At 37.9% G+C, this 22,012-nt stretch overlaps 1 protein-coding gene across 5 annotated transcripts in view; it reads left to right on the top strand.

The window, feature by feature from the left end:
* AK3 (adenylate kinase 3) overlaps window positions 1-19,838 on the top strand; it is a 41,295-nt gene extending 21,457 nt beyond the window's left edge. For 3 of the 5 annotated variants that reach the window (XM_027105813.1, XM_027105810.1, XM_027105812.1), the window contains exons 2-5: window positions 5,224-5,343; window positions 6,528-6,700; window positions 7,342-7,460; window positions 16,878-19,838. In XM_027105813.1, coding sequence (XP_026961614.1) covers window positions 5,283-5,343; window positions 6,528-6,700; window positions 7,342-7,460; window positions 16,878-16,998 — 474 coding nt within the window. In that variant the 5' untranslated portion in view covers window positions 5,224-5,282 and the 3' untranslated portion in view covers window positions 16,999-19,838. Of the gene's footprint in view, window positions 1-63; window positions 228-4,547; window positions 4,570-5,223; window positions 5,344-6,527; window positions 6,701-7,341; window positions 7,461-16,877 lie in introns of those variants that run through there. The other 2 variants (XM_027105811.1, XM_027105814.1) reach the window with 2 other exon arrangements.
* The last annotated feature ends 2,174 nt before the right edge of the window (window positions 19,839-22,012 follow it).

Below are 22,012 nucleotides of genomic sequence, written 5' to 3'. Positions count from 1 at the left end.
TCCGGATGCGCAGGCCCAGAGGCCATGGCTCATGGGCCCAGCCGCTCCGCGGCATGCGGGATCCTTCTGGACCGGGGCATGAACTCGCATCCCCTGCATTAGCAGGCGGACTCTCAACCACTGTGCCACCAGTGAAGCCCTATATTATCAGTTTTGATGATAATTATTCCTGAGTAGTGTTGGTTTTATGAATGGCTTTTTTTGTTTTGTTTTGTTTTGCTTACCAGGTAATTTTCATCTTTAATTTTTTTTTTTGGCTGTGTTGGGTCTTCATTGCTGTGTGCGGGCTTTCTCTAGTTGTGGCAAATGGGGGCTACTCTTTGTTGCGGTGCGTGGGCTTCTCATTGCAGTGGCTTGTCCAGTTGCAGAGCATGGGCTCTAGGTGTGCGGGCTTCAGTAGTTGCAGCATGCAAGCTCAGTAGTTGTGGCATGCGGGCCCTAGAGCATGCAGGCTTCAGTAGTTGTGGTGTGTGGGCTTAGTTGCTCCACGGCATGTGGGATCTTTCCGGACCAGGGTTTGAACTTGTGTCCCTTGCATTGGCAGGCGGATTCTTAACCACTGTGCCACCAGGGAAGTCCTACTTTTTCTAAAAAAACATCTTTATTGAGATATAATTCACATTACATAAAATTAACCCTCTTAAACTATGAATCAGTGTTTTTTTTCAATTACATTCAGAGTTGTGCAACCATCAGCACAATCAATTTTAAAACATTTTTATCACCCCAGAAAGACACCCTATTCCCATTAGTAGTCACTCTCCATTTTCCCCCAATGCTCCCAGCCCTGGACAACCACTGATCTTCCTTCTGTCTCTCTAGATTTGCCTACTCTGAGCATTTCATATAAATAGTGTGATGTAATACGTGGTTTTTTGTGTCTGGCTTTTTCCACTTATCATATTTTCAAAGTTCATACACTTTGGGACTTCCCAGGTGGTGCAGAATCCACCTGCCAATGCACACGGGTTCGAGCCCTGGTCCAGGAAGATCCCACATGCTGCGGAGCAACAAAGCCCATGTGCCACAACTACTGAGCCTGTGTGCCACAACTACTGAGCCCGCGTGCCACAACTACTTGAGCCCGCGTGCCTAGAGCCTGTGCTCCACAACAAAGAGAAGCCACAGCAATGAGAAGCCCACGCACCGCAATGAAGATTAGTCCCCGCTCGCCACTACTGGAGAAAGCCCGCGCACAGCAACAAAGACTCAACGCAGCAAAAAAAAAAAAAAAAGTTCATACACTTTGCAACATGTATCAGTACTTCACTTCTTTTTATGGCTAAACAATATAATTTTGTATGGATATTCCACATTTTATTTACCCACTTGTCATTTGATGAAGATTTGAGTTGTTTTCGCTTTTTGGCTATTGTGAATAACGTTGCTGTGAACATTAACATACAAGTTTTCGTGTGAACTTACATTTTTATTTCTCTTGGAAAAATATACCTGAGTTGAATTGCTGCGTCATGTAGTAACTCTGTTTAAACCTTTGAAAAACTGCCACACTGTTTTCCAAATTGTCTATACCATTTATAATCCCACAAGCAATATATGAGGGTTTCAATTTCTCAACATTCTTGCCAACATTTGTCTTTTTTGTTGTTGTTGTTATGTCTTTTTGATTATAGCCATCCTGGTGAGTGTGAAGTGATATCTCATTGTGGTTTCCATTTGTTATTTCCCTAATGACTAATGATGTTGAGCATCTTTCCATGTGCTTATTGGCCATTCATATATCTGTTTTTTTGTATTCAGATCCTTTGCCCGTTTAAAAAAATGGATTTCCTTTTTAAATGCTGAGTCATAAGAATTCTTTAGATAGTCTAGATAAAAGTTCCTTATTAGGTATATGATTTACAGGAATGTTCTCACATTCAGTGGATTGGATTTTCACTTTGGTGATGGTGTTCTTTGAAGCATGAAAGTTTTAAATTTTAATGAAGTCCATTTAAGAGTTTTGTAGTTTTAGCTCTTACATTTAGGTCTGTGATATACATATTGAGTTAATTTTTTAATATGGTGTTAGGTAGAGGCCCACCTAACCTAACCTGTTCTTTTGTGTATGGATATTCTGTTTTCCCAGCACCACTTGTTGAGAAGACCATTTCTTCCCCCACTGAATTGGCTTGGTATCCTTGTTGAAAATCAATTGACCGTAAATGTGAGGGGTTATTTCTTGGCTCTCATTTCTGTTCCATGTGTTCACACAAAAACTTATATATGAATATTCATAGCAACATTATGTCTATCCTTATGCCAGTACAAACAGTCTTTTGAAATCCTAAGTGTATGTCCTCCAACTTGGTTCTTCTTTTTCAAGATTGTTTTCAGCTATTCTGGATACCTTGCATTTCCATATGAATTTTACAGTCATTTTGTCAGTTTCTACAAAGACACCAGCTGGAATTTTGATAGGATTGCATTGAATCTGTAGATCATTTTCAAAGAGTCTTGCCATCTTAATATTAACTTTTCTAATCCACGAATATAAGCTATCTTTCCATTTAGTTAGGTCTTCTTTAATCTCTTTCAACAATGTTGTGGTTTTCAGATTACCAGTTTTGTGCTTTTTTAAAAGAGTATATTGCTAAGTTTTTTATTCTTTTTGATACAATTGTAAATGGAATTTTCTTAATTTCATTTTCATATTGTTCATTTTTGTATACTTTTGATCTTGTACCTTGAAACTTTGCTGAACTCATTTATTAGTTCTAATAGTTTTTTAGTAGATTCCTTAGGATTTTCTAAATACAAGATCATGTCACCTGGAAATAGAGATAATTTTACTTCTTCCTTTCTGGATGCCTTTTGTTCTTTTTCTGGACTCATTGCCCTGGCTACAGTCTCTGGTACAGCGTTGAAATGGCAAGAACAGATCATCTTTTCTTAAGGCTATTCTTATACTTAATATAAAATTAGGTACTTTATTAGTTAATCCCATCATCTCAATCCATTTGTTGCCATTAGTTGAGGGCTTGTCCTGAAGAGTGAGAGGGGAGGGGAGGGACCAATACTCTTTTTAGGGACTCAGCCCTGGAGAATTACGATTTTCCTCAATACTGAGTTTGAGCTCTATGTTCCCCAGAGCAGTGGTCAAAACCCTGACAACAGAGAGGTGCACACATTAAGTATGTGGACCTTTCCAAGAGGGTATTTTAGAGAGTCCTGGGCGCTCTCAGAACCCAGGGCCTCTTCCAGATGCCGTTTATAAACCCAAGCAGTACACCTGTCAAATGGCAGCCAATTTCCATGTAGTTAATGTGCTTAGTTAGAAATCTAAAGTTTCATGAATTTGACAATTTAGGATATGTTCTGAAGTCAGTATGTCAGTCCATACCAAAAATTATGAAAACAGTCATAAACTTAAAAAAAAAATTTTATTGGATTATGGTTGCTTCACAACGTTGTGTTAGTTTCTGCTATACAGCAAAGTGAATCAGTTATATGTATACATATATCTCCTCTTTTTTAGATTTCCTTCCCATTTAGGTCACCACAGAGCTCTGAGTAGAGTTCCCTGTGCTATACAGTAGGTTCTCATTAGTTATCTATTTTATACATAGTAGTGTATATATGTCAATCCCAATCTCCCAATTCATCCCACCCCCCTCCCCCCTTGGTATCCATGAAAACAGTCATAAACTTTGACTGTTTAATCTCTGAATCCTGAGAATTTATCCATCAGAAATAACTCAGAAGCACCCCCCCAAAAAAAGAAAAAAAAAGTGTTAAGATCTTTAAAAGCGGAAGTGGTAGGGAAAAATCAAGACTAATTTAAAAATTTAAATGTCTAACAGTATATATTGCCATGATAGAGTATTTTTTAATTTTTTTTTTTTAGAGTTCTTTTTTTTTTGATGACTTTTTTTTTCGCTGCGTTGGGTCTTCATTGCTGCACGTGGGCTTTCTCTAGTTGTGGCGAACAGGGGCTACTCTTCGTTGCTGTGCTCATGCTTCTCATTGTGGTGGCTTCTGTTGTTGCGGAGCATGGGCTCTAGGTTGTGCAGGTTTCAGTAGTTGCGGCACGCAGGCTTCAGTAGTTGTGGCTCGCGGGCTCTAGTGTGCAGGCTCAGTAGTTGTGGCGCACGAGCTTAGTTGCTCCGCGGCATGTGGGATCTTCCCGGACCAGGGCTCGAACCCGTCTCCCTTGCATTGGCAGGCGGATTCTTAACCACTGTGCCACCAGGGAAGTCCAAAAGAGTATATTTTTATCAAACATAGATATATACTGATGGAGTATTAGTTACCAAAAATGACTAAATGACTATATAAAATCACTGAAAAATATTTACAAAATGATGCTAAGTGAAAAAAGAGCACAAAACTATAAGTACACAGGTTTGTTTGTTTTTTTTTTCTTTGTTGGTAAGCGGGCCTCTCACTGTTGTGGCCTCTCCCGTTGCGGAGCACAGGCTCCAGACGCGCAGGCTCAGCGGCCATGGCTCACGGGCCCAACCGCTCTGTGGCATGTGGGATCTTCCCGGACCGGAGCACGAACCCGTGTCCCCTGCATCGGCAGGCGGACTCTCAACCACTGCACCACCAGGGAAGCCCAGTACACAGGTTGTTACAGTGGCATGAAAAATTCTGAATGTGTGTAAATAGTTTGGTAAGAGATGATGAGGAAATGAAAATACTGTTGTGTAAGAATGACATACAATTATACGTAATATATAAAAGTTGTTCATAAATTCTTTGCATGTATTTCATTAATAAAAATATAACATGATCACAGTGCTGATCTGGTCAAAAACTGAATTGTGACAGCAGCATCTCTTAGAGGATTAGAAAAATCTCTATAGTAACATGATTGCCGGCACTTAAACTGAGCCACTTAAAAATAATGACTACTTCAGTTTCTTATTTAAAAAGAAAATAATTTCAGTTAGTATATATATTTTTTACCCATAGAAAATTTAGAAAAACACAGAAAAGTGAAAATATGTTAAAAAAAAGAAAAGATAACAATTCTGTCACAGAGATGACTACTGCTAACATATTGGTTTATAGCTTTCCATTATTTTTATGTAATAGAGATTTTGAAATAGGCGTAGATTATTTTGTAATCTCTGTTTTTATCACAAAAGTTGATGATGCACATTTTCAAATGAGTGTGTTATCCAGGGGGCATCTTTAGGTAACCAATTTCCTAGAGGACTAGAATGGGGTAGAATAGATGCACTTGCTGACTTTTCTTTTTTCCCGCCTCTGCTATAGAAATTGGTGTGTTAGCCAAGACTTTCATTGACCAAGGGAAGCTCATCCCAGACGATGTCATGACTCGGTTGGTCCTTCATGAGCTGAAAAATCTCACCCAATGTAGCTGGCTATTGGATGGTAAGTGGAATATTGAGAATATTTCAACTGCCCAAAAGGATGCGTGCAGACAGGAGAGTGAGGATTTCATGCACTACAGACATGGATGGTGGGCAGGGGGCCTGAGTGCTGCCACTCCCCACCCTGGGGCCTTGGGGGCCAGTCATCTTCTCTGGCCTGCTTTTTTTAAATGCAAAGAGGGAAGTGGACTGCATGATTTCTAAGCTCCTTCAGATATGACTTTTTGTTCCTTCCCCGCTTTTTGAGAATATTTAGGATAAGGGAGGATCACAAAAGGAAGAAGGAAGACTGGAGAGTAACTTAAAATCAGCTGTAAACATTCCCCAGCCAGAGGTGTGGCGGGATCCTTGAGGATATGTTGATTTTTAGTTTCTAGAGAGAGGTGTTTATTATAAGGAATTCGCTTACACAGTTATGGAGGTGGACAAGTCCTAAGATCTTCAAAGCAAGTCAGGAACCTGGAGACCCAGGAGAGCCGGTGGTGTCATGGTGTAGTTCCAGTCTGAAGGCAGATGAGACCCAGGAAGAGGTGATGTTTGAGTTTGAGTTCAAAGGCAGGAAAAAGCCATGTCCCAATTGCAAGGCAGTCAGGCAGGAGGAATTCCCCTTAATCTTCTGGTGAGGCCAGCAACTTTATTCTATCCAGGCATATCTACATTAGGGATAACAATCTGCTTTACTCAGTCAACTGATTTAAGTGTTAATCTCACCCCAAAAGACACCCTCACAGACACACCCAAAATACTGTTTGACCAAATATCTGAGCAACCTGTGGTCTGGACAAGTTGACACATAAAATTAACTATCACGGCTGCCCTACAACTACAACAAGGTTGTCATCAGCCTTCCTGGTGTTATTGCTTTTGTTCAGATTGCTCAATATTAACTAATTTTCTTCCTTCTCCCCTTTCTCCCCATGGCTCTTTCTTCCTTTGTTCATTTTTTTTTTTTTTTTTTTTTTTGCGGTACGCGGGCCTCTCACTGTTGTGGCCTCTCCCATTGTGGAGCACAGGCTCCGGACGCGCAGGCTCAGCGGCCATGGCTCACGGGCCTAGCCACTCCACGGCATGTGGGATCTTCTAGACCGGGGCACGAACCCGTGTCCCCTGCATCAGCAGGCAGACTCTTAACCACTGCACCACCAGGGAAGCCCCCTTTGTTCATTTTTAATTTACTTTGTAAAGGTTTTCCAAGGACACTTCCACAGGCAGAAGCCCTGGATAGAGCTTATCAGATAGACACAGTGATTAATCTGAACGTGCCCTTTGAGGTCATCAAGCAACGCCTCACTGCTCGCTGGATCCATCCAGGCAGTGGCCGTGTCTACAACATGGAATTCAACCCTCCCAAAACCATGGTGAGTATTAAGGGGGGAACTGACTTGGCCTTACGCATAGCCAACTGTCTCCAGTCCTCTTGCACTCACAGGTGACCTTGGATACCTTTGGATGACCAGAACTCCTGAGGGCATGTTCTCAGGTTACTTGGTATAGTCAACTGGTCTAGTCCAGTCAGCTTGGTAGTAAAGGCATCCCCAGGAGCAATGGGGGTTTGTTATTCCTTCAAAAGCATGTATTGATTTCCTACTCTGTGTCAGGGAGTGTGTTAGAAATTGGGGCAGTAGGGATTAATGACACCTTGGGTTATTTAGGGCTTGCAGTTGAGATTCCCAGTCTGTAGCTGAATCTTTTTGTATATATATGTTTTTAATGTAATATATATAATAATATATAACATTAATATATAATATAAAATTATCTAGAGGCTGCTTAGAAAACCTTTTGCTCTAAAGAGAAGGTGATTGACACTGTGGAAATGATCGTGGGTCTCATGGCTCTGTGTCGCAATGACCTGGATTTGGATTTGATTCCATTTATTTAAAAACACATTTTTGTTTGCTGCTTGCATAGATGTCTGTTTAAAAATCAGTTAACTACCTATAAAAATATCCTTCAAAAATATGATATTTGATGCCAGCATCTTCTAACTCCCATTTAGGGCATTGATGATCTGACTGGGGAGCCTCTCATTCAGCGTGAGGATGATAGACCAGAGACGGTTGTCAAGAGACTGAAGGCTTACGAAGCCCAAACAGAGCCCGTCCTGGAATACTACCGGTGAGTTGGTCACTTTTCACAACTTCTCTTGTATGATGAATCACTAAATCATTTTCTGATTATCCATGCTTTATAGCCAAAATGCTAAAATACCAGAAGATCCAACTCAAATTGGCTTAAATAATAAAGGAAATGTTAAAATGTTGTATACTTTGATAAATTGTCTATCAAAACAAAAGCTTAAGCTTAAAAGAAAGTTTTTTGCTTTCATTTGCTTTCATTGTAATAGCTGTGGAAATCAATAAAATAGACTCTTAGCAAAAAAGTAAATAAAATAAAAAAAATAAAGGAAATGTATTTGCTGTGTAACAGAGAAGTCCAGAAGGTAGTTTGGGCTTCATTTGCCCCTAGGTTTGATCAGAATTTTGCTCTTCTCTCTGTTTTGTATTGGCTCTGTCTTTAGGCTTCCTGCATAGTTATACATGGTTGCCAGGAACAGCCACAGCATTCTCTTTATGAAAGGCTGAGGGGTCGCCTTCCCCCCAGTGAACAAAAGCCTTAGATTGAACCAACTGGAACAGCCACTGTGGTCAGGGAATGCTTTGTATTCTAGGCCTAGGTTACTGCCCATTCCTGAACCAGTTACTGGGATGGGAGAGATTACACTCATTGGTCCACACCCAGAGCAGGGAGTGGGTCAGTCTCACCCAAACTCTGTTATCTAGTGGAGGGCAGGGCTGGAATGAATGCTGGGGAGGCAAACCTAATGGTGCCCACTCCCTGTGACAATAGAGGACACTACAGCACAGAAGACTCTCAAAGGACATAAACCTCAGATCATTTATTTGCCAAACAGTCTTTAGAAGTTTATATTCAAACATAGTTTTGTTAACTCTTAAGGGAAGTCATATCCCACCACAAATATGGGAACTCTACTGAATTAATAATTGACTCAGGCTAAGAAATAATTCCGTTTCTTTACTCAGCCTTCCCCTCTCCTAACAGAGGGTTGATTACATTCACTTTCCTTTCATTCATTCACTTACTGAAAAATGACTCAGCATTAGGACATGACAGTGCTGTGGTTAGAGCACAGACTCTGGAGCCAGAGTGCCTAAGTTCAAATCCCAGCTCACCATTTATTAACTTGACCTTAACCTCTTGTTTAACCTCTGCTTTCTCCACTGTAAAAGGGGGATGAGACTAAAGGGTTGAAAGATGGAGTTAATATGTGTAACTCTTAGAATTGTGTCTGACACACATTAAGCACTATATGATTATTAGCTATTATTATTGTTGTTGTAATGGGGTAACTATGCAGTGAATTCTGAAGCAGTAGTCTCCAAATTATTTTAATAGTTATTTCTGGAGAGTGAAATTACAAGGGAGTAGCTGTTACTATAATTTTGTGATTGATTATATAAAGAGCCTGGCTCTGCAGATTACCAGCTGTGTGGCCCTGGGCAAGGTGTTTCAACTTCTGTGCCACAAATTCTTCATTTGTAAAATCAGAGCAGTATTAAATAGTACCCACTTCTTAGGGTTGTTAAGGGAGTGAAGTGAGAGAGCCCCTGTGAAGACTTACAGCAGTCCTGGCACTGTTAAATCACTCAGTGGTAATGATTATAATTTACTCGGTTGACACTGTGCTAGCTAGGCCCCTGGTCCACACAGATAATTAGACCCAGTCCCTGCCAGCCCCAAAGAAACTCACCTTCTTTATGAGGCAAAGTGCTGGGTAAACAATATTCATCATACAATGTGATACGTGCTTATGTGAATCAGAGACCTAATTCACCCTAGCTTAAGCAAAAGGGAAATTTATTGGTCATGTAACTAAAGGGTCCAAAGGTAGATAGTTTGGGTCCAGGTGTTCAAACAGTGTCATCAGGCCTTAGTCACTCCACTTCCTTATGTTGGCTTCAATCTCAGGTGGGCTCTCCCTGTGTGAGGCCCTCAACGTTCCAGCTTACCTCCTACCAGTTTACCCCAGCAGAAAAGAGAGCCTCTTTGCCTGCAAAAGTCCTGGAGTTAGCACTAAGTAGCTCTGATCATGTCCATACTTGAGTCTGGGAAGTAGGGACAGTACCATCTGAATCTCACAGACTGAGTTTGGTGAAAAGGCTGTTTCCCTAAAAGGCATTTGTTATTCGTTCAAAAGTAACCAGAAGAAGGGAGGACACATTGTTGCTGAGCAGATAACAACACTGTGAGGCTATTAACAGAGGTAATAACAGAATGCAGTGGAAATACAGTGGCTGTAGGGATTAGTTCTGTAAAATGTGGGGAGGGAATTTGGGGAAGACTGTAGAGATGAAGCGTATGGCCCGGGTCCCTATCTCAGGAGGTAACCTAGTCTTTCTCGGCTTCTGGCTTTTGCTACCTCTTGCCATCAATCAAAGCATTTCCGTCTAAGCTCCTGCACATAAAACTAGGACTAGACTTAACCAACAATTAAAAGTGGTATTTGCAGCAGCCTTAGAGTCTGCATTGTTATTTTAAAATACCGACAGTTGTATTGTTGCTCTTAAAACTTCTCAGCTGTGGGACATCTGATAGTGTAATTAAGTCTGCGTTTACAAGCGATATGATGCTTTTACTTTTTAGAGGAACAATAGCTGAAGCTGGCTCCATTTTATTACGTAGAAATTAAGGTGACACATATTCGTCCAAGGTACACAGCTTTAGGACTGAATAGGTGCCTATAGTTGTTCCTTCAGTAATTAACCCACTTCTGACATTGGCTTGACTTTAAGGTGGCTCTTCAAGAGGCTTACAACAGTTAAGAAGCTTGTTCTCTTGAAAGTTTTACAAGATGTCTGTGCATTTAGAAGCAGGAGGGCTTTAGCAGATGTTTCTTACCAAGAAAATAGTGGGAATTATTTAACTTAGTCTTAACTGGCAAATCTTATGAGGTATCCAGAAAGGAATGCTTTTGTTCCCAGTGAAACATCTTAAAATCTAGTGAAGGGCTTCCCTGGTGGCACGGTGGTTGGGAGTCCGCCTGCCAATGCGGGGGGCGCGGGTTCGTGCCCTGGTCCGGGAGGATACCACGTGCCGCGGAGTGGCTGGGCCTGTGAGCCATGGCCGCTGGGCCTGCGCGTCCAGGGCCTGTGCTCCACAGCAGGAGAGGCCGCAGCGGTGAGAGGCCCGCGTACCGCCAAAAAAAAGAAAAAAAAAAAAAATCTAGTGAAAAGGTTGCAGAAGTATGACAGATCCTGTTTTTAGAAAGTAATAAACCAGAGTTCTTCATTTGCTCTTCTGCAGCCTTTAAGCCAGTGTGTATATGAGTATCTGGAGGAGGACAGTAAATAAGAGGAATGCCAGAATCTCTGGCAGGAATCTGTTTTGAAAAGCAGCCCCTGGATTCTGATACTTCTCACCACTGAACCCTCAGGAAACTGGAGTGAATAGACTTTGGATGCTGGCATGGTAACAAGCCAGAGAAATCTGCCTGGGGAGAAATGGAGAAACCCAATAGGAAACAATAAAAACAACGTTTTAAAATTCCCTTTTCCCTAAAATGCAGAAGGAGAGCATAGAGAAAAAATAAACCAAGTGAAAGAAGGAAGGATAATCAAGTATTAGAAAGCTGTCATGCAAAGGGGTAAGAAGACAGAGAAAGCCAAGGATGTTCTGGTGTTTGGCAGGACCTGTGTTTGGAAACCTACTACCATTTTGATGATTTGGGTTATTGCTTTACATCCCTAACACATAGTTTTATCAGTAAAATAAGGAAACTTGAGCTTTAAAGAGGATTAAGTGAATTATTAGCACTTAGCACATGCTCAAAAAATGATAGGTGCATCTTAAAAGTGACCGTTTGTGTTAGCCAGAGCGCACAACTGAAACCAAAATCTAGGTTTTCCAACACCCAGCCAAGTGCCTTTCTCTTTTGATCACACAGACCTATACTTATTGACACCCTTAAATCTACACTATCATCTTTTAAGAATCATTTTGAAAAGCTCATTAGGAAAACTCAGACCTGTGGGGGTTTTTTCTTTCATTTTTTAAAAAGTGAAGTATAATTGACTTACAATATTATATTAGTTTCAGATGTACAACATAGTGCTTCAATATTTTTTTTATTAGAAAATGATCACAATAAGTCTAGTTACTGTCACCATACAGTTATTACAATATTATTGACTATATTCCCTATGATGTATATCACATCCCCATGACATTTATTTTATAACCAGAAGTTTCTACCTCTTAATATCCCACACCTATTTCCCTTATTCCCCTGTATCCCTCCCCTCTGGCAACCAGCAATTTATTTTCTGTATGTGGGTCTGTTTTTCTTTTGTTACGTTTGTTCATTTGTTTTGTTTTTTAGATTCTACAAGTGAAATCATACAGTATTTATATTTCTCTGACTTACTTCACTTAGCTTAATACCCTCTAGGTGCATCTATGTTTTTGCAAATGGCAAGATTTCATTCTTTTTTATGGCTGAATAATATTCCATTTTATATACATACTACATCTTCTTTATGCATTCTCCCAACACTTAGGTTGTTTCCATATCTTAGGTATTATAAATAATGCTACAATGAACATGGAGGTGCATATAGCTTTTTGAGTTAGTGTTTTTGTTTTCTTTGGATAAATGCCCAAAAGTAGAATTGCTGGATCATATTGTAGTTCTATTTTTAATTTTCTGAGGAACCTCCATACTGTTTTTCACAGTGGCTGAGCCAATTTCCATTTCCATCAACAGTGCATGATGGTTCCCTTTTATCCACATCCTCACCAACACTTGTTATTTGTTGTTTTTTTGATAAAAGCCATTTTGATAGGTGCGAGATGATATCTCATTTTGCTTTTGATTTGCATTTCCCTGATGATTAGTGATGATGAACATCTTTTCATGTGTCTGTTGGCCATCTGTATGTCTTCTTTGGAAAAATGTCTGTTCAGGTCCTCTGCCCATTTTTTTAATCAGATTGTTTATTTTTTTGATGTTGAGTTGTGTAAGTTCTTTGTATATTTTGGAATTAACCCCTTATCAGATAAATTATTTCCAAATATCTTCTCCCATTCAGTAGGCTGCCTTTTCGTTTTGTCGATAGTTTCCTTGGCTGTGCAAACCCTTTTTAGTTTGATGTAGCCCCATTTGTTTATTTTTGCTTTTGCTTCCCTTGCCTGAGGAGACAGATCCAAAAAAATATATTGCTAAAACTGATTTCAAAGAGCATACTCCCTCTGTTTTCTTCTAGGAGTTTTATGGCTTCAGGTCTTACATTTAAGTCTTTAATCCTTCTTGATTTTGTGTAAATGGTGTGAGAGAGTAATCCAGTTTGATTCTTTTCCATGTAGCTGTCCAGCTTTTCCAACACCATTTACTGAAGAGGCTGCCTTCTCCCCATTGTATATTCTTGCCTGCTTTGTCATAGATTAATTGACCATACAAGTGCAGGTTTATTTCTGGGCTGTTTATTCAGTTCAATTGATTTATATATATGGTTTTGTGCTAGTATCATACCGTTTTGATTACTGTAGCTTTGTATTATAGTCTGAAGTCAGGGAGCATGATGCCTCCAGCTCTGTTCTTCCTCAAGATTGTTTCAGCTATTCAGGGTCTTTTGTGTAACCATGCAAATTTTAGAACTATTTGTTCTAGTGCTATGAAAAATGACGTTGGTATTTTGATAGGGATTACACTGAATCTGTATATTGCCTTGTGTAGTATGGTCATTTTAACAATATTGTTCCAATCCATGAACATGGTATATTTTTCTATTTTTTTGGGGTCTTCTTCAGTGCCTTATAGTTTTCTGAGTACAGATCTTTTACCTCCTTGGTTAGATTTATTCCCAGGGTTTTTTGTTTTTGTTTTAATGCAATTGTTAGTGGGATTTTCTTAATTTCTCTGATAGTTTATCAGTGTATAAAAATGCAGCAGAATTCTATAAAAAGAGGGAGAGGACTCAAATCAATAAAATTAGAAATGAAAAAGGAGAAGTTACAACAGACACCGCAGAAATACAGAGCATCATAAGAGACTATTACAAGCAACTCGATGCCAATAAAATGGACAACCTGGAAGAAATGGACAAATTCTTAGAAAGGTATAACTTTTCAAGACTGAACCAGGAAGAAATAGAAAATATGAACAGACCAATCACAAGTAATGAAATTGAAACTGTGATTAAAAATCTTCCAACAAACAAAAGTCCAGGACCAGATGGCTTCACAGGTGAATTCTATCAAACATTTAGAGAAGAGCTAACACCCATCCTTCTCAAAATCTTCCAAAAAATTGCAGAGGAAGGAACACTCCCAAACTCATTCTATGAGGCCACCATCACCCTGATACCAATATCAGACAAAGATACTATAAAAATAGCAAGTTACAGACCAATATCACTGATGAATATAGATGCAAAAATCCTCAACAAAATACTAGCAAACAGAATCCAACAACACATGAAAAGGATCATACACCATGATCAAGTGGGATTTATCCCAGGGATGCAAGGATTCTTCAATATACACAAATCAATCAGTGTGATACACCATATTAACAAATTGAAGAATAAAAACCATATGATCATCTCAATAGATGCAGAAAGAGCTTTTGACAAAATTCAACACTCATTTATGATAAAAACTCTCCAGAAAGTGGGGATAGAGGAAACCTACCTCAACATAATAAAGGCCATATATGACAAACCTGCAGCAAACATCATTCTCAATGGTGAAAAACTGGAAGCATTTCCACTAAGATCAGGAACAAGCCAAGGATGTCCACTCTCACCACTATTATTCAACATAGTTTTGGAAGTCCTAGCCACGGCAATCAGAGAAGAAAAAGAAATAAAAGGAATACAAATTGGAAAAGAAGAAGTAGAACTATCACTGTTTGCAGATGACATGATACTATACATAGAGAATCCTAAAGATGCCACCAGAAAACTACCAGAGCTAATCAATGACTCTGGTAAAGTTGCAGGATACAAAATTATTGCACAGAAATATCTTGCATTCCTATACACTAACAACGAAAGATCAGAAAGAGAAATTAAGGAAACAGTCCCATTCACCACTGCAACAAAAAGAATAAAATACCTAGGAATAAACCTACCTAAGGAGGTAAAAGACCTGTACTCAGAAAACTATAAGACACTGATGAAAGAAATCAAAGATGACACAAACAGATGGAGAGATATACCATGTTCTTGGATTGGAAGAATCAATATTGTGAAAATGACCATACTACCCAAAGCAATCTACAGATTCAATGCAATCCCTATCAAATTACCAGTGGCATTTTTTACAGAACTAGAACAAAAAAATCTTAAAATTTGTATGGAGACACAAAAGATCCTGAATAGCCAAAGCAGTCTTGAGGGAAAAAAACAGAGCTGGAGGAATCAGAGTCCCTGACTTCAGACTATCTACAAAGCTACAGTAATCAAGACAATATGGTACTGGCACAAAAACAGAAATATAGATCAATGGAAGAGGATAGAAAGCCCAGAGAAAAACCCACGCACCTGTGGTCAACTAATGTATGACAGAGGAGGCAAAGATATACAATGGAGAAAAGACAGTCTCTTCAGTAATTGGTGCTGGGAAAACTGGACAGCTACATATAAAAGAATGAAATTAGAACACTCCCTAACACCATACACAAAAACAAACTCAAAATGGATTAGGGACCTAAATGTAAGACCGGACACTATAAAACTCTTAGAGGAAAACATAGGAAGAACACTCTTTGACATAAATCACAGCAAGATCTTTTTTTAATTCACCTCCGAAAGTAATGGAAATAAAAACAAAAATAAACAAATGGGACCTAATGAAACTTAAAAGCTTTTGCAAAGCAAAGGAAACTACAAACAAGACAAAAAGACAACCCTCAGAATGGGAGAAAATATTTGCAAACAAATCAATGGACAAAGGATTAATCTCCAAAATATATAAACAGCTCATGCAGCTCAATATTAAAAAAAACAAACAACCCAATCAAAAAATGGGCAGAGACCTAAATAGACATTTCTCCAAAGAAGAGATACAGATAGCCAAGAAGCACATGAAAAGCTGCTCAACATCACTAATTATTAGAGACATGCAAATCTAAACTACAGTGAGGTATCACCTCACACCAGTTAGAATGGGCATCATCAGAAAATCTACAAACAACTAATGCTGGAGAGGGTGTGGAGAAAAGGGAACCCTCTTGCACTGTTGGTAGGAATGTAAATTGATACAGCCACTATGGAGAACAGTATGGAGGTTCTTTAAAAAACTAAAAACAGAATTACCATATGACCCAGCAATCCCACTACTGGGCATATACCCAGAGAAAACCATAATTCAAAAGACACATGCACCCCAATGTTCATTGCAGCACTGTTTACAATAGCCAGGTCATAGAAGCAACCTCAATGCTCATCGACAGACGAATGGATAAAGAAGATGTGATACATATATACAATGGAATATTACTCAGCCATAAAAAGGAATGAAATTGGGTCATTTGTAGAGACACGGATGGATCTAGAGACTGTCATACAGAGTGAAGTAAGTCAGAAAGAGAAAAACAAATATCGTATATTAATGCATATATATGGAACCTAGAAAAATGGTACAGATGAACCAGTTTGCAGGGCAGAAATAGAGACACAGATGTAGAGAACAAACGTATGGACACCAAGGGGGGAAAGTGGTGGGGGTGGGGGTGGGATGAATTGGGAGATTGGGATTGACATGTATACACTAATACATATAAAATAGATAACTAATAACCTGCTGTATAAAAGAATAAAGTAAAATTTAAATATTAAAAAAATGCAACAATTCTATATATTAATTTTGTATCCTACAACTTTACTGAATTCATTTATTAGCTCTAACAGTTTTTTGGTGGTATCTTTAGGATTTTCTATATATAGAATCACATCATCTGCAAAATGAGTTTTAGTTCTTTCCAATTTGGATTCCTTTCCCCCCCCCCCCGCCCTTGTCTGATTGCTGTGGCTAGGACTTCCAATACTATGTTAAATAAAAACGGTGAGAGTGGGCATCCTTGTTTTGTTTCTGATCTTAGAGGAAATGCTTTCAGCTTTTCACCATTGAGTATGATGTTGGCTGTAGGTTTGTCATATATGGCCTTAATTACATTGAGGTATGTTCCCTCCATACCCATTTTGTTGAGAGTTTTTATCATAAATGGGTGTTTAATTTTGTCCAAAGCTATTCTGTATCTATTGAGACAATCGTATGATTTTTATTCTTCAATTTGTTAATGTGGTGTATCACGTTGATTTGTAGGTATTGAACCAGACTTGCATCCTGGGATAAATCCCACTTCATCATGGCATATGATCCTTACTGTTGAATTTGGTTTGTTAATACTTTGTTGAGGATTTTTGCATCTGTGTTCATCAGTGATATTGGCCCGTGATTTTGTTTTTTTATGCTGTCAGACCTGTCTTTTTTTTGTTTGTTTTTCATCCTTAGGAAAAAAGGGGTGTTGGAAACATTCTCCGGAACAGAAACCAACAAGATCTGGCCATGTGTATATGCTTTCCTACAAACAAAAGTTCCACAAATAAACCAGAATGCATCAGTTACTCCTTGAGGAAAAGTGCATATAACTAGTAAGATGAGCAGAAGATCCTTGTCTGTGCATTTAGAAGTTCATTGTCCTAAGACTCTGGCATGTATAAATTCTTTGAAAATTGTGTTTTATTTCTTTTGATTTTATTCTGGAAATTAAGGATGTGCCAAATGAGTCAGATGTGAAGATTCATCTTTTGAAATGTCTATTGTGTTTTATCCAGTTATCTTCTATGGATGCACAATTAAAAAACATCAGAGATGTCTCAACTTTTGAAAATTACTGAGCATAATTAAAAGAGCAGTTGGTAATAATCTAAGTTTTGTTCAGAAGAGGAGTGGTTGATAAAGTTTCCTTATTTTTCTTGAAAAGTAAAAAAAAAAAATTCCATGTCACTTGTGCAAAGTGTCTTATCAGAGGCTTTTGTGTAGACTGATGCTAAAAAAGAGATCTCTAGCACTGTGGTACAGTTTTGTGGGACACTGTGTCTACAGAATTCCAGAAAAAAAGCAACGGGATTTACAGATTAGTTGCAGAATGCAAATTCACTGCTGCCTTTTATTGACCTAAAACAAACAGACTGCCAGATATTTCTCCAGCAACATCGAGGTCAGCAGATAATTGCATTTTGGGGTCTGCAACCATGGTGAGCCATGTGCAAGTCCTCCTCACAGCAAGGGAAGGAGAATGCTTTTATAGAGGGAAAAGGAAGCTGGGAGGGCTATAGTAAACAGAGTCCGTGGCTTTTCATTGGCTGAGTCCTTGCCAGGAAAGGAGAGTGTGTCTTCTTCTGTTGGGCTCTACTATCTTCACAAGTCATGAGAGCTCCCCCTTCTGGTCTCCTGACTCTAATTGAGGTGTCTATTATTTTTTTATACTTTACACTAGCAAACTTATAGTAGCCATATATGCTATATTTTGTTGTTAAACATACTTTCAGTTTACTCCAGATTTTCGATTTGCTATAAAAGTATCAATTAGCATATAGGAAAATATATTTTTCTATGACTTATTTTCTTTTGAAAATAGTTGTGTACTGAGGGATATGATTTGTTAGAAATTGACAGCATAAGTTCTTGCAAAAGCACCAAAGTTGAATTTTCAATAGAATATGTAATTAAACTCTTATGTTTTCAGGTGTTACTCAGGTTAAGAAATGTGTATTTAGGATCTACTTGCCAGTTTCTCTTTTTGATCCAAATGTATGATCTGCCTTGATGAGTAACAAAGAGAAAGAAAGAAAAGAGACAGACAGAAAGAAAGAAGCATAAGAGAAAACCCATGGCACTACGTAAAATAAGCATACTTTTTCATTAGGAAATCAATCATGTTTGCCTGGGGAAAATTCCCTTGACATAAATAACAATCATGATTAGTAAAGGTGTAGCAATTAAAAGGATTTACATGACATGTTAAAAAAAAAAACAGGAAACTGATTGATTTTGCTTGGAAGAGTTCTTTATTCCTAATCAAAGAAGTTGACAGCTACTAGTGTTAACTGCTATCCTACCTTAATGGGGAAGAATTCTGCCGGTGAATGTAATCTGAGCAGCCATTTTAAAACAAAAATGATTTGATTCCTTAGTGGGGCAACGGGATGCGTGCTTACACGGTGGCCTCTTAGGAAGAGCAGGGCAATGAGAGGTGAAGGAGAAATCCGACAATATCTTCAATCTCTTACTTGGTGCTAGATGAAATGAAACAAGTCATCGTATAAACAATTATTAACTGCCTTTGAAAATTTGGCCCGTTTTATGCTAGGCACTGAAAATACAAATGCCAGCAAGCGATTCTTACATATCTTGTGGGGAAAAAAAACTTACTTTTCTTAGATTTTTAAAAATTCAATATTGATCTTTCAAAAGTGTACCAAGGCTTTAAAGTATTATGGTAAACATTTCATCCTTCACGAAACTTCCTTTAATGCCTTATTTGAATGTTAATATTATGTGCATTCTAAAAATGTTGGGAACTACTAAACTTATGAATTATCAAACATACATTAATATCAGTGTATTAGAATTAAATGAAAGTTTAGAACTGTGGATATTACATTGTCTTTGGTAATTCACAGGGCCCACTCTATCTCACCTTCCCTTCTGCTGCCCTGATGTCTCATTTGCTTCTGAATTAGTGTCTGCTTTCTAAATAATAATTGTCTTAAAACAGTACTATTTTAGATACATAGGCTGGTTTCATTTTACACTTTATCTCCTGCCATAATACTGCAGCCATACTGGCCTTCTTGACACCTTCAGGAGATTTAGAAATCAAAAAGAGGGATAGAAGAACATAGCTATGAAAATTAAGACCCTTCTTCCTGTGATCATTCCCTCCCCACTCCCAAAACAACCCAAAGTTTTGCACATACATCCATTACTTTGGGAGACGCCCACACTATTAAAAAAAGAATTTGTTTTCTGCTATAATAACTATCATTATGATTTATGTGTCACATGAAAATATGTCTGGAGTTGAATGCCATTGCCAGAAGCTATTATGCCTTAGTTAAAACTAATAAGACTTCAACCCATTACCTTATTTTCTAGAGTACCACAAGTTATTTTGGTACACATTTCATAAGCAGAATGTGCTGTGGGAAATGCAAAGTGGCGGTTAGTACCATCCAGAAATCTTATTTAATTCCATTTGAAATAGTTCAGATTTCTAAACCCTACCCCACAGCTGCTTCCCCTCCAGCTATTTACAATGGTATTTGAGCAAAATATTTTGGACATTCATACTTTGTGACAAAACTTACCTATGTTAACAATAAATCATGGTAATTACAGACCTCAGATTATATTAAATTTCTGTAATACTGTAACCAACAACAATAAATTTGTATTTTAAAACATGTTTATAAGTTGTCTTTTCATTAACAGAAGAAAATATTCCAAGACACCGGTAAACTGCAGAAACAGCCTTCCTATCTTTGCAATTCAAGATTCTGATTTTAGAAGTTATAAAAATTTTAAACACAGAATAGTCTAGCTGTGTTTAAAGCTTCTGGTGAAAGCCCATATGTTTTGCAGAGTCCACACCCAGCTCTAGCTTTTTTTTTTTTCTTTAGCTCACTAATGATCACGTTTTTCCATATAGCATTGAGTAAAAAGTTAAACTGTCGTGCAGGTCAAATTGCACGACGAAATGTAAATCAGTCTGGTGGTGTCATATTTTACCAAAGGACTCTTAAGTGTTTGAATAGTAAATAGCATGACAAATCATGCCATTTAAAGAAACAAGTGAAATATGTGAGAATCTTTAAAAATCATTTTCATACTTAGAAAACATCAAACCTTAAATCTAATTCTTCAAGCCTTATGAGAATGGTTTCAACTTCATTATTAGATGGTAAGCAATTCATAATCAACTTTTATTCATCTTTGTATCCTCCCCCCCAGTTAGCTTACATAGTAAGCAAGCAAATAAATACTTACTGGATGAGTCAGCTTCTTAGAAGACCTGTGAAATAGTACGTACATGTCCATTACAGATGGGAAATGAATGCATAGACTTTCAAAATGCATATGATATAGCAGCAATGAAATGAAAAGCCTGGCCCTCAGCTGAGACAAGTACGTTTCTGTCCCAATCAATTTAAGAACTGAAATACATGACTGACTTTGAGAACAGTAAACTGACATCTTTTTATTTTTCTCTGAAACTATGCCAAGATTAACTTCAGGATCACTTTGCCTAAACCCACAATGTCTTCATCCTGTAAGAGAATCTACTTAACTAAACTATATCCATGTTCTTTGGGCATCATCTAATTAGTTCACTTTTAAAAGGGTAATAGGAATGCCAGGCGGACAGAAGTCCCGATTTTCCTAGAGAGAAGTTACAGGAAATTGTGAGCTTTTAGGCAATATTTGAAAGAGCCCACTAATGGTACAATTGGATGAGAATGTTACTCGTCTTTCTCTCCTAGAGAATAATCTTAAATCAGTATTATTTCCACCACCATTAATAAAATGACACTGAGTTAACAGGGAATAGTGAAAACTATTTTTTAAAAATCTTAAAAAAATCTTTTATTGGAAGATTAATTTTATCAAATGAAATAATCTCTGATGGACACTTTGATGTCAAAGGTGTTTCACTTATTTGTTTGGACTTTCCATGGTTTGTATAGTTTGGAGAAAATTGTCTAACGTGAAATATAAATTATTCCTTTGCTTAGTATACTCTTATTATTTAAGAAACAGAAGACATTTCTCCTAATAGGAGTTAGTTCTTAGTAGTAAAGCAAAATAAAGAAAAATAAAAAGGATATCAATTTATTGTTCTGAGTACTATAGTACTGCTAAATTGTAAGTTATTGCAAATTATGGCATCAGTCAGTAGTTCCCAAAATAAATCCAATCACTTTCACACTGATACAACACTTCCCTTTGAAAGTAAAAGAATACACATAGCCAAATTTTAAATAGTTCTTCTGTTTTAGAAAACAAAAGCCAAAAAATCCTTCCGGAATAGTTTACTCGGTTGATAATTTCTCTCCTTCCAGTCTTCAGTTTTTAATACCTCTAACCTAAGGCAAAATGAAATTCAAAACAATTTTAAAGCTTACAGGCAAATCCTGGGGAAAAGTGAGAAGAATGAAAAGTAATGGTTCAAGTTACATTTCTGTGAAACTGGGGATTTTATTCCTATGTTCATTCTCCATTTGATAGGAAAAAGCAAGAGCTTGCTCCAAAACAGAAAACAACAACAAAAAAACTTCTATAACTAGGTCATTGGTTAAAAAAAATTCAGGCTGATGAATACTACCATATAAATTAGTCAAACATTTTATTATAGAGTATGTATTTATATCAAAAGCACAAAAACAGCTTTATTCTTAAAACCAGGAAGATTGTGATGTTACATACGTAGATTCAATAATTCCAGTCCATTTCTATGGGTACTAAGTGCCTTATCACCTCAGATTAGTTAAAACAAGGTGCAAATGAGGCCAAGATAACAGGTCTGATCACCATGTGGGTCCCTTGGCGTTACCTGGCTTCTCAAATTGAGACGCGTAGTCCAA

Source organism: Aethalodelphis obliquidens, unplaced genomic scaffold (genome assembly GCF_003676395.1).
Source record: "Aethalodelphis obliquidens isolate GAN/ISIS:26980383/991018 unplaced genomic scaffold, ASM367639v1 scaffold7, whole genome shotgun sequence".
Taxonomy (NCBI): domain Eukaryota; kingdom Metazoa; phylum Chordata; class Mammalia; order Artiodactyla; family Delphinidae; genus Aethalodelphis; species Aethalodelphis obliquidens.
Note: the sequence above shows the minus strand (reverse complement) of the source record. Positions and strands in the feature narration are given on the sequence as shown.